Genomic DNA, 13215 nt, shown 5'->3' with positions numbered 1-13215 from the left:
GGGGCGTTGCCTCAGAGACACGAGACGGGGCGGAGCCGCGGGGGTGGGGGTGGGGGCGGGGCGTTGTCGCAGGGGTGGAGCCGAGCCAGTGGACGGTGGTGGGGGCGGGGCAAGCGCGGAGGACTAGGGACGCGCTTCCCACCGCGCAGTTAGCGCCTCCTGGCCTGGGGCGGACCCGGTCAGGGTTCTCCAGTTGTTGTCCCTATGGGGCTGTGTTTTCCTTGTCCCGGGGAGTCCGCACCTCCCACGCCGGACCTGGTGAGTAAAGCAGGTCCCTGCGTCCGCCGGGCTGCGCCTCGAGCACCTGTTCTGGGGCTGCGGGGCGGGCCGGGCCGTTGGACCTGGGGGCGCAGGTCGAGAGCCCGCGGGGGGGACCCTGCTGGCGAGGACGGGTGGACGGGTCAGGAGGGTCGCTGGGTCCTGTCAGAGCGACCTAGGCCGCCGCCTCCGTGTAGATCTCCACTTTTGTAACAAAAAATTGTTCAAAGGCGGCTGTGGCGTCTTTTACCTTCCACTGACTTGGGCTGCACCGGGAATTCGTAGGGCGCCGGCGCACGCAGAGGGCGTTGCGCGTGGGACATTCTAGGGGATGCGGTAGATGGAATTCGGCGCAAAAAGACATTGCTTTCACTGGGAGCTCTTTAGTCGTCTAGGAGAAGTGCATTTTCAACTGTGTCTACCATCTTTTAAAAGAAGGTGCTCAGAAAGTCGCTTATACGCCTGAGCTTTATCGGATATGTTATTTTAATGATTTCTTTTTCGTATTTATCTCATTATTTTACGTTCTCCCTTTAAAATAATATGTAGTACAAAGTGTCCAATTTGTAATGTTGTATTTGACAAAAATGCTGGACACCCAGTTACATTTGAATTTGAGATATACAAGTAATACATTTATAATATAGTTTTGTGCCTTGCAATATTAGGGATCTAGTTCTACAAAAACATTACTCATTGCTTATCTGAAATTCAAATGTAGCTAGTAGGTGTGTGGTACAATACATGTACACTTTTTGTAGCTTTCTGTTAACAGTATCTTTACATTGGTACTGCTTACAGGGAGTTAACATAAACCTGTTTCTCTTCTCTAAACATTAGTTGAAGAAAATGAAGTATTTAGGGAAGTACCTTAACTCTTCAGCTATTATAGATACTAAAAATTTAGTACTTATAAATTTGATGTGGGAAAGTTCAGCTTCTCTTTGTTGCTGCTACTGTTTTAAATCATGTTGATTTTGTTGTTCTGGCTGTTGATAAAATATAACGTCAGATTTGTTAAGCCCTCCCCCCATCCTCATGCTATACCCTCTTGATACCCTCATGATAACCACACGGCTCACTACTTGGATGTCACTTTATTAGTGAAGCTTTTCCTGACCACGTTAAACAAAATATATTCCCCACAATACCACCCACCCATTCTCCCATTACTTATCTGCGATACCATCTGAGAGGCATTTACTTATTTTGTTATATTTGTCTGTGTGCCCGCAATTGGAATTTGTTTCATTTGGGAGGTGACGTTTGCCTATGTTTTTACACTGCTGTGTCCCAGCACCTAGAAAAAGGGTTTTATAATAAGTAGTACATGGTCTAGAAAAATAACATTCACTGTTTTCTGATATGGAGCAATACCTGTCATGAAATTACTCCAATCCTTCCCTCCTACACACTGAGATTAGCCCACTTCATGCATTAACCTTTCCTAAAAACACCAGGTTACTTCAGACTCCATTTTAACTGGCAGTATCAAACCATGTATTTTCCTTCTTGTATTTGTAAACATTATTTGTTTCATTATTGCCCTGACTAGCTTGTAGGCCTTTTTATTTAAAAAAAAAAAAAGAGAGAGAGAGGAAAAAAAGAGAGAGTAAAGAAATGATTATATAGGCAAACCTTGTATCTGTTTTAGCATGTGCTGATTTGAAGGTATATTGATTAGGAGAATGAAATTCAGAAAGTTGAGTAGCGGCGTTCTTTGTGGGACATTTAGGGCCAGTACTGAATATTTTTGTAAACTGTTATAGTGCCTATGAAATAAATGTGTATAATTTATTCACAATAATGTTTATTATTTTAATACATATTTTTACGCATTTCCTTAGGAAGAGAAAAGAGCAAAGCTTGCAGAGGCTGCAGAGAGAAGACAAAAAGAGGTAAGATTAAAGATCAAGTTTTGCCTCCTTAGATAATTTTATACTTTATTCTTCATAGATGTCCATAGCTAAATTCTCTAACGTAAATGGCCTTTGATATCCCAAAATTTACCTTTAAAGGTAATTATTTTCAATTTCAATATTTCAAAGAAATAAAGGTAATTATTTCCTTGTTTGTGTGAGTTGCATTAATTTATATTATTTAATATGTGAAAACTATCATATCTTCTCTAAATTCAGATACTCTTTTAGTAACATCCTTCCTTTTAAAATGGCTGTGCATTGTAAAATACTTACAGATGTGAAGCAAGTTTAGGGGAAAATTTGTACAGTTACAAAATACCCAGTGAAGAAATGATGTTTTATGTAAGGCTGTTGTAGAAATACTCCTTCGTTACCAAAATAAACCAACTCCCTACCCCAAAGAAAACCTAGAAAGCAAAGATAGACAAAAAAATGTTTTGCACACTGGACAGATTTTTGTTGTCTTTCTGTATTTGTTATCAAATTTCTTCAAGGCTGCATCTCGGGGAATTTTGGATGTTCAATCTGTGCAAGAAAAGAGAAAGAAAAGGAAAAAATAGAAAACAAATTGCAACATCTGGGCCCCACCAGAAGGGGACTTAGGGTAAGTGTTAAAATTTTCTTGTGCTTAACTGGCATTTTAAAAAACTTAAGTAGCAATCTGTTCAGTAATTTTCTCCTGAAATGTATTATCAGAAAATTTTGAAATAGTTTAAAATCATGAGTAGTAAATATTGGAAGTAATATCGATTTATTTTAACATTTATTGTAATCAATTAGCTTTTTTCCCCAAAATGAAATAATAGATGTATTATTTTAAAGCTATATTTTAATACTCTTATGCTTACTACTAATCTTAAATAATCCAAAATTCAAACAATATGGAAAAGTATAAAGAATTATAAAAGTCATCTAAGTATCATTTTGAGAGACATAATTTCTAACCTTCATTTACATATCTTATTAAATTGGATTACACTATAAATTCTGAGCTCTTTTTACCCATTGATTTGGAATCTTTGATCTTACCATTGCCACCCTTTATTATAGTTACGTAAATGTTAATTTGGGTCACAGAATGTATACAGGTCTGGGTATCATACACATACCTCCCAAGGTATGGATCACAGAACTAGACATTAGGAATATAATGGTGGACAAGTTAAGCAGAGTCTGTGAATGCTGGAGTCTTTACAGTCTAGCAGGACTTTAAAGGATTTATTTTTAAAATCCTTTCAAATTACATAAAGCTCAGGAAAGTAAGGGTTCAGATATTAAGAATTTATTCTTGGTCCATTTTTTAAAGTAAATATAGAAGTTAGTATATTTGTGAAAATGTCTTTAATTTCAGTCATTTATATTTAACTTGTCAAGGATTTGTGAGTACTTTTCAACAGATTCATTGTTTTTTCTCTAAACTACACACGCACATACCTACACATGTACATATACACGTATAGTTGCCTACATGTAGATACTCTCCTAACTTGTGGGTCAGGCAGCTTATGAACACCCTGAGCAGTTTATTTTGGCTCAAGAATATCACAGAAATAAGAATGTGTGTCTGTGTATTTTACTATTGTAAGTTACTTCATCTAATACCATTTAATGAATGAAATTTTTTTAATAAAGTTTGTTTTTTCATGGTGAACTTTTAGCAATGTATAAGGTAATTAGTTTCAATATAAGATAAATAAGTCTGACCATTTTGCTTATGCTTTTTATAATTCCATAATAGAACAGAATAGGTCTAGTGTAAAGTAAAACAGTTGGGTGATAACAAGGTCAATTCTTTATCAGAAATATAGATTCTTTCAATATTCTGTTGAGATAAAGTGCTGTTTCACTAGGTATACTTCATATAGGGTTCTCAAAAACAAACACAAAATTACAAAAATTAAATTGTAGGACTGGAAATAATGTTGAGATCCACTATTTCACAGTAGAAGTCGTGAAGGTATTAAGTTAAAGCCATATATAATGTTATAGGAAAACGATACTTTAATCAACACTTAACCATAATTGAGAAGACACTTATTTCACAAGTTCTAACCTAATGAAATTAACATCAGCTTTTAAACTGTAAGAAAGAGGCTTTCTTAAACTTGAAGCTTGCACACTCTGAAGTCTATAGATTAAAAAAAAAATAGCCCTTATATTATCCCTTCAGAAGTGCTCAAAATGTAAAATGTAAAACATACCCAATGTTAAATTTAGTTCCTGTTTTTCTTTGTGTACTGTTCTTGGAAGAAATCTCTCAAACTCCCTTAGTAAAAATTACGTTCAGGACCATGAAACTAGATAGTAGCAGGAGGATTTTCTCCAGTGGCTCACTGTCATTAGCCACTGCTGTTGTCCACTGTGAATAATTTTTCCTTGGAATATTCCTCATCACCTATCACTAACACACTGGCTTCAAGGGGCATGCTTCATTCTGCTTGACACATGCACAACATGTCGAGAGCATCAAGCGAAAATCAAAATTCTGGAAGGCTCAAGGATATCAAGGGAAAAGTACAAGGCAGAAGTACTTAACCCTCAAAACTCTTGTCCTGTGGTCCTTTAAGGGCTCACTCTATCGCCCAGGCTGGGGTGAGATGGGAATGGCTCACTGCAGCCTCAACCTCCCAGGCTCAAGTCATTCTCCCACCTCAGCCTCCTGAGTAGCTAGGACCACAGGCACAGGCACATGCCACCACACCTAATTTATTTTTTATTTTTGTAGAGACAGGGTCTTGCTATGTTGCCCAGGCTGGTCTCTTAACTCCTGGCCTCAAGTGATCATCCCATCTTCTCAGCCTCCCAAAGCCTCCCCCTCTCAGCTGAGATTGCAGGTGTGAGTGACTATGCTTGGCCTCTTCATGTAAATGTTACATGCATGGGTATTCTGTCCATTGGACTCTGAAGTTGGTAACCACTGACTCGTTTCATGGGCTGGCCTGAAGTATAGGTAGAGTCTTCCTAAGGTAGGAAGGTTAGGAAGACTCTCCCTTAGGTAGAGTGCTGCATCTTTCCAGGGTAATTAGCATGGGTAATGCTGTCTTCTGACTTCTTACCTGAAGAAGTCAATGTGATGATGGCATTAGGATACAAAGTACTATCAGTAAAGGATATAGCAGCACAGGAGTAAGGGAAGACCTCTAGGACAATTGCTTTCAACCTTAGCTGCATGTTGGAGTCTCATAGGCAGCTTTCAGAAAGGATTGTTCATTGAGCTCCACTTCACACCAGTCAGAGACTCCGAGAGTGGGGTTTAGCCATCAGGAGTGTTTTAAGCTTCCCAAGGAAATCTACTGTGAACCCAGATTGAGAATCACTATCCTAGCGTTTATAACACTTGTCCTAAGAAAGATGTTTTGGAAGATAGAGTCTCATGAATAAATGTTTAAAATGCTAAATTGTATATTGTAGACTATGTCCCCTTCTTAGAGATTAAAAAAGGTACAGAATTATGGCCTCTAAGAAATTGTACAATGAAGGAAAGTTTACTTGGATTAATCTTTAATGTTGAAAATTTATTTAAACATAGATTTTATATATATGGATAACACCCAATAATATTCCTTGGATGTACTTGGAAAACACTATCAAGAGATTGCTAAATATCTCTGTTTCTATCCCAGTGGCTCTTCAGGACCTATCACAGATTTAATAGACTTGATTAAACAAAGGAGCAATGGAATATTTTCTCAACTCAAGCAAGGAAAAGACCTTGCCAAACCATTTTTTAATGGTTTCTACCATTTCTTGACTCCCTGACTCAAACAAGGATTTTTAAATTTTTGTTTTGTGGTGTTTTATTTTGTGTTCCTTTACTGAATATTGGATATTTAGGATCTTGCTACTGAATAGCAGGTTCACTGTGCAGTGGTTACCAACTTCAGAGTCCAATGGACAGAATACACATGCATGTAACATTTACATGAAGAGGCCAAGCATAGTCACTCACACCTGTAATCTCAGCTGAGAGGGGGAGGCTTTGGGAGGCTGAGAAGATGGGATGATCACTTGAGGCCAGGAGTTAAGAGACCAGCCTGGGCAACATAGCAAGACCCTGTCTCTACAAAAATAAAAAATAAATTAGGTGTGGTGGCATGTGCCTGTGGTCCTAGCTACTCAGGAGGCTGAGGTGGGAGAATGACTTGAGCCTGGGAGGTTGAGGTTGCAGTGAGCCATTCCCACCTCACCCCAGCCTGGGCGATAGAGTGAGACCCTGTCTCAAAAAAAAAAAAAAAAAAAAAAAAAAAAAAAAAAAAAAAAAAAAAAAAAAAAACCAACAACAAAACCCCAAAACAAACCCAAAAACATTTAACGTGGAGTGAGTTTATTACTTACAGATTGGCAATAAGGGACAACAGAAGCCTAGGATTCATTATAAGCTTGTCTCCCAAGGAAAACTGCCTGGGGTTGATGGCATCTGTGTGTGCCCCACTTGAACCTCAGATGAGTGCCCTGGGTTTTATGACCTGGGGGTTAGAAGGGGAGGTACTACATGACTCCTTGGGCTAAAGCATTGAAGGACCTCCTGTTTTTAGGGAGGGACTGGAACAGAGCTTGAGCTATTCTGGCCATTCACTTGCTATCCCAGGATGTTACATTCCCAGCACATTTTACAGTTGTTCCTGAAAACTACAGGCAAGACAGTGGGAGAGAGCTATCCTGCAACTACCCACCAATCTGACCAGATATTTTGTCTTCTTTATACTTCTAAACTATCACCTTATTTCAGGCTTTGGACTGTAATGTAAAATTTTATGAATAGCTGCTATTCAGAAAAATCATTTTGCATTTCTGTGTCCCATATTCCTCTTTTTACTTGTTTGTTCAATAAAATACTGTTATGTAACTTGAAGTAAAATGTACTTTTCTGTCTCTTTTTTATCTTTTCTAGTGGACAGTTTCATAAAGCATAACATGAGTAGAAGAATCTACTGCTAATAACTGTTTATTATCTGCAATCAAGTGGACTTCATCAATTTAATTTCTTCTCTTTGAATAAATGAAGATTCAGATTTTGTAATATTATTGCCCTTAAGTGCAATGCTAAAAAAAACTTTGATTTTCAAGCTTAGAAAATGGCTAGACTTTTCATTAAATACTAATTTTCCTACATTTGCTCTTCTGCAGTTAGTGGGTGATTTGCTATTTTTCTTAGTAATTAAAAAATGGAACTAAATAGTGAATATATATACATTGCATGTAAAAATTCTGCGTATACCTCTAAGATTAAAATTTGCAGTTGTCTTTTCATCCTTTGTAATATGATCTAACTACTTATATTTGTGCTGCGTCACCTTACATCTGTTTTTATTTCACTATATATGAAGACGTTTGATTAAACTTATGGACTTAGTGCCTTTAAACTGATCATCAGGGAGAATCTTGAAAAAATCATTTGAAGGGCTGATGTGAAGGAGCACTGTAAAGTTTTATAACTTACTAAGTAATGAATATTCTTAGGCAGATGTTAAATTTTTTCTAATTCATTTTTATTTATGTAGCTTGTAAAATTAACATACCATGTTTTACATTATGATAAAGGGTTTTTTTTTTGTTTGCTGAATTTAAAATTATATATTAGTGATACCATCAGAGGGCAGTGATGTTCTAGTGTATATTAAATTCAGCTCTGTAAAGATCTTTGTAGTAATTGAATTGAGTTTAATAATCTGGATGGGTTATAATGAGTAGTAATATATTTGTCCATATTTCATAAGTAGTGTTAATCTTGTGTACTAGAGCTTCATCATAAGATTTATACAGATGTGAAACTGCCAAGGCAAGTATGAATGTATAAAAAAACATGTAGTAGGTAGTGTACTTACAAAAGGTCTACTTCAGATGTAAAAATATTAGGAGGTAATTCTGTACAATGCATAGTCATAAACCTTAACGTTGTTTATTAGAAACATGAATTTTATAGCATTTTTTGTTTCTCCTATATAATACACTGAAATAAAACAATTGGTGTTAGCTATTAAGGCTGATAGCTCTTTTAAATGGCAAGGCCACATGTTGAGCCCTAAATTAGAATTTGCAGATATTAAGTGCCAATAGAAATTTTAAGTTAAATCAACCAAGTTCACTTGCTTTACGCAAAGGAAACTGAACCACTATCTTCATCTATCCCTCCCACAAAACTTATACTGCGGTGTTCTGTACATGTTAATTGTAAAAAGTTTGAACTATTATACAGGTCTCTTGACTTCTCATGGAAAATTATTTTTTCTATTATGGTGTGAAATATTCTGTGAATATCTAGGAAAACATAAAATTTGACTCAGTTTTCTTTATTCTTTAGAGGATTCATGCTGTTTTGTTCATAAAGGATAGTGAAATCACGAATGAAAATTTTGATTTTATTAAAATGATTTTTTCAAGGCAAAAAGGAAAAGGAATGATCAATAGCTCAGTGCATATAGAGCTAGAGCATATCATCCTTGAACTCTGCAAATCCTTTCTCCTATTTTAATATAGAAAGAACAATTTTCTCTTTACTGCATCTTAAAGAATTAGTACTTGGGTTGGTGTAAATGACTTCCTTCCAGGGAATCATGCCCTATTTCTACCAGCAGTTCATACCCAAATGTCATGTTTGTCTATTGTGAACCATGAATGATACTCAGATATATTACTTTTCGGGAAAAATGGAACATGTTACTTCCAACCATGGCCTGTCACCATGAGTGTGATCAGCTTTCTCCAAAACCACGTGGGTTGCAGTGGCTAAAGGGTGGTACCCAAATGTTAGGAACAGTGTTAGGAAAGGGCAAGGAAAAAGAGGTGACTTGGTGTCTGATGAGAAACCAGTAAATGACTAAAAAAAAACAGTAAATGACTAAAAACATGACTAAAAAATTATATATATAATATATAATTATGTGTGTGTATCTACACAATATCTGAAAATTCTAATTTATATGTGTGTGTGTATACGCACACACACACATAGTCCAGACATCTCCCTCATAAAATAACCATCAGTTCCTATGAAAACCTTAAGTGGAAGCCAATTTCCCATAGTAAATAATTTAGGAGAAAATTATAATGCTTAAAATGTTGCTCAAAACCCCTAACTTATTACTAAACTATAATTGGAACAGTAAAATGCATATATGTAACTATCATATCATGATTTAAAAATTGCTTAAACCATTGCTGCGTAATACTAATCAAACTTACGGCTGCTAACAAAAGTTGTGAATTATTACATGTTCCCTTTGTAATGTGCTGCATGTTTTTTGAAACATCTCTATGTGTGTGTTTGTTCCACTGCTGGTATTTGGAATGTAATTTTAACAGTTCCCACACATGGTTTGGTTATAAATTCTGTATTGCCTTTTAGGGATATAAATATACATGTTTTCTATGTAAAATTAGCTTTAGCTGTCTAACAAAATTTTGTCTTTACTACATCCTTAATACTTAGAACCTGAGTTGGTGGTTAGGGAAACCTCAGGAACATTTTAATCACATTGGGATTCAGAATAGCAACAGAACCAAACGTTTTTTGGTGTGTTCATACAATCCCTGGATTTATAGGTGGATTTTCTAGAAAGGAAAAATGATGTAATTAGTATCCTGTTTTTTTCCTAAAGAAATAATACTATAATAAAAATTCTATCCTCTGTACCCCAGGAAAATGGACATGAACCTTGAATTTTCACTTTCTCCAAATGTTTTTTTGTTTTCACTGAAAAGTATTATGCGATGTCTTTAGAAGACAAAAGCAACTCTTGCCAGTTTTGAATACTTTCTGCATAAATAGACTAGTAAGAGGTAAGTAGCCATGACTGCCTATATGTGTTGAGACATAAGGTATATTTCTTTAACATACCCAAGCAAGCATTTCAAATTCTCTTAACTACTATACATGCTCTAAGCTAATTCAAATATAGTATTATGGCTTTTTTCTTCAATTTTCTCGAAAGCTACAGACACAAGGCATTTGTATGTATAACAGACTTCGATGAAGTTTTGGTGCCAGTAACTCAAACACTACGTTTCCCATTTGACATTGCTTTTTATTGTCCTATTCTCCCTCTTCCAGTTATGCTTCATCTTGCAAATATAAACTTGAAATGTGATTACTATTGCCTACATTACTCCCGTGGATATCATACTTTTTTGTTATATCCTGAATTGTATAGAATTTTTTTTTTTTTTTTTTTTTTTTTTGAGACGGAGTTTCACTCTTGTTGCCCAGGCTGGAGTGCAATGGCGGCGATCTCGGCTCACCACAACCTCCGCCTCCCAGGTTCAAGTGATTCTCCTGCCTCAGCCTCCCTAGTAGCTGGGATTACAGGCATGTGACACCACGCCTGGCTAATTTTGTGTTTTTGGTAGAGACGGGGTTGCTCCATGTTAGGCTGATCTGGAACTCCTGACCTTAGGTGATCCGCCCTCCCTGGCCTCCCAAAGTGCTGGGATTACAGGCATGAGCCACAGTGCCATGCCTGCAATGGCTATTTTTATAGTACCAAATTTGTGTTGAGTTTTGGGTTAATGTCTTCTAGTTATAAAAACAGGTTTGATCCATTCTTTGCAAGCACCTCAAACTTATCTCAAGTGGAACTAATTAGTTTTGCATACAGATTGGTGCTATCTAGGCTATTTCTCTGAAATTTATCTTGTCATATAAATCAGATGTCAAGGAGTTACGCTAAACTCCTTTTCCTATCTAACTCCTAAAATGTCCTTTTCTCTGTCTGTATTTCTTAGACATAGTTACATTATAAGTAACAGACATATTTAAAGTAGGTTAATACCAAGTATCTCATAGGTAGAAAATTCTCATAAGTTCCACAAAAACTTATGGAACTAATAAATGACTTTAGCAATCTTGCAGAATGAAAAATATATGAAAGTCAATTCTATGTTTATATTCAAGCAATGAACAATCTATAATTGAAAGTAGGAAAAAAATTACAATATCAACAAATATTTAGGGAAAAAGAAAACTGTAGACATTAAAAATGACAAACATTGCCAAGAAATTAAGATCTACATGAAGAAACACTGTATGTTTTTGGATTGGAAGATGGTAATTCTCAAATGGGTCAGTAAATTCAGTGCAAAATCCCAGCAAACTTTTCTAGAGAATTAAGAATTCTTATTAAGAATCATCTTAATAAGATGATCCTTGAATTTATATGGAAATGCAAGACTTAGAAAACCCAAAACAGTTTTGAAAAAACAAAGTAGGGAAGTACTAGCCAAAGCAATCAGGCAAGAGAAAAAAATACAAAGCATCCATATAGGAAAAAAAGTTGTCAAACTACCTCTCTTTGCTGATAACATGATACTATACCTAGACAACCCTAATATCTCTGCCAAAGGGCTTTAAAAGAGATAAACAACTTCAGTAAAGTTTCAGGATACAAAATAACTGTGCAAAAATCAGTAGTATTTCTATACATCAATAATATTCAAGTTGAGAGCCAAATCAAGAATGCAACCCAATTTACAATAGCCACACACACAGTAACTACCTAGGAATGCATGTAACCGAAGAGGTGAAATATCTCTAAAAGGTGAATTACAATACACACTGAAAGAAATAGCAAAATGTTCCATGCTTATGGATTGGAAGAATCAATATCATTAAAATGGACATACTGCCCAAAGCAATCTAAATTCAGTGCTATTCCTATCAAGCTACTAATGTCATTTTTTCACAGAATGGAACAGAATAGAGAATTCAGAAATAAAGCTGCACAACTAGAGCCATCTGGTCTTTGACAACGCTGATGAAAATTGGCAATGGAGAAAGCACTCACTAGTCAATAAGTGGTGCTGGAATAGCTGGCTCGCCATAAGCAGAAGAATGAAACTCAAGATGGATTAAAGATTTAATTGTAAGATCTCAGACTATAAGAATCCTAGAAGAAAACCTAGAAAACACTATTCTGGATATCTGCCTTGGGAAAACATTTATGCCTAAGTCCTCAAAAGCAACTACAACAAAAACAAAAATTGGCAAGTGAGACTTAAATAGTTTCTGCAAGCAAACTATCAACAGAGTAAACAGACAATCCACAGAACGGGAGAAAATAATCACAAACTGTGCACCTGATAAAGGTCTAGTATGCAGAATCTATAAGGAACTTAAACAGTTCAATAAGTAAAAAATAACCCCATTGAAAAATGGGCAAAATACATGAACAGACACATCTCAAAAGAAGACATACAAGTGGCCAATAAATGTGAAAACATGCTCATCATCACTAATCAGAGATATGCAAATCAAAACCACAGTCGGATACATTTCACGCCAGTCAAAATGGCTAGTATTAAAAACTTGAGAAAACAACAGATGCTGCCGAGGCTGTGGTGAAAAGGGAATGCTAATACACCATTGGTGGGAATGTAAGTCACTCAGTTCAGCCACTGTGGAAAGCAGTTTGGAGACTTCTCAAAGAACTTAGAACTGGCATTAGACCTGGCAATCCCATTACAGGGTATATATCCAAAAGAAAATAAATCATTCTACCAAAAAAGACATATGCATTCATGTACGTTCATTGCAGCACTATTGACAATAGCAAAGACATGGAATCAACCTAGGTGTCCATCAATGGTAGACTGGATAAAGAAAATGTCATACATATATGCCATGGAATATTACACAGCCATAACAGCAACATAATCATGTCCTTTGCAGCAATATGGATGCAGCTGAAGGCCATTATTCTAAATGAATTTATGCAGAAACAAAACCAAATACCACATGTTCTCACTTATAAGTGAGAACTAAGCATTAGATACTCATGGATGTAAAGACACCAACAATAGACACTGGGGACTACTCTAGAGTGGGGAGAAAGGGATGAGGGCAATGTTTGTAAAACTTAACTATTGGGTACTATAGTCACTACCTGGGTGATGAGATCAATTGCACCGCAAAGCTCAACATTATGCAATGTATCCGTGTAACCTTCATGCGTACCCACTGAATGTAAAATAAAAGTTGAAATTATCTTTTAAAATTGCAATTTCTGAGAAAAGTAGGAAAATTTATACTATCTGATATCAA

The 13215-nt window shown here is 36.2% G+C and overlaps 1 protein-coding gene across 1 annotated transcript; it reads left to right on the top strand.

Annotated features, from left to right (window-relative positions):
* The first annotated feature begins 74 nt into the window (after positions 1–74).
* On the top strand, positions 75–9556 carry SVIP (small VCP interacting protein). Its single transcript, XM_017891469.1, is given in 5 exon segments — positions 75–258; positions 2106–2156; positions 2675–2736; positions 2738–2784; positions 7072–9556. Coding segments are annotated over 4 exon segments (213 nt in total). The 5' UTR covers positions 75–204; the 3' UTR covers position 2784; positions 7072–9556.
* Positions 9557–13215: the final 3659 nt, after the last annotated feature.

This window comes from Rhinopithecus bieti, unplaced genomic scaffold (genome assembly GCF_001698545.2).
Source record: "Rhinopithecus bieti isolate Rb0 unplaced genomic scaffold, ASM169854v2 scaffold_21441, whole genome shotgun sequence".
NCBI classification, from domain to species: domain Eukaryota; kingdom Metazoa; phylum Chordata; class Mammalia; order Primates; family Cercopithecidae; genus Rhinopithecus; species Rhinopithecus bieti.
Note: the sequence above shows the minus strand (reverse complement) of the source record. Positions and strands in the feature narration are given on the sequence as shown.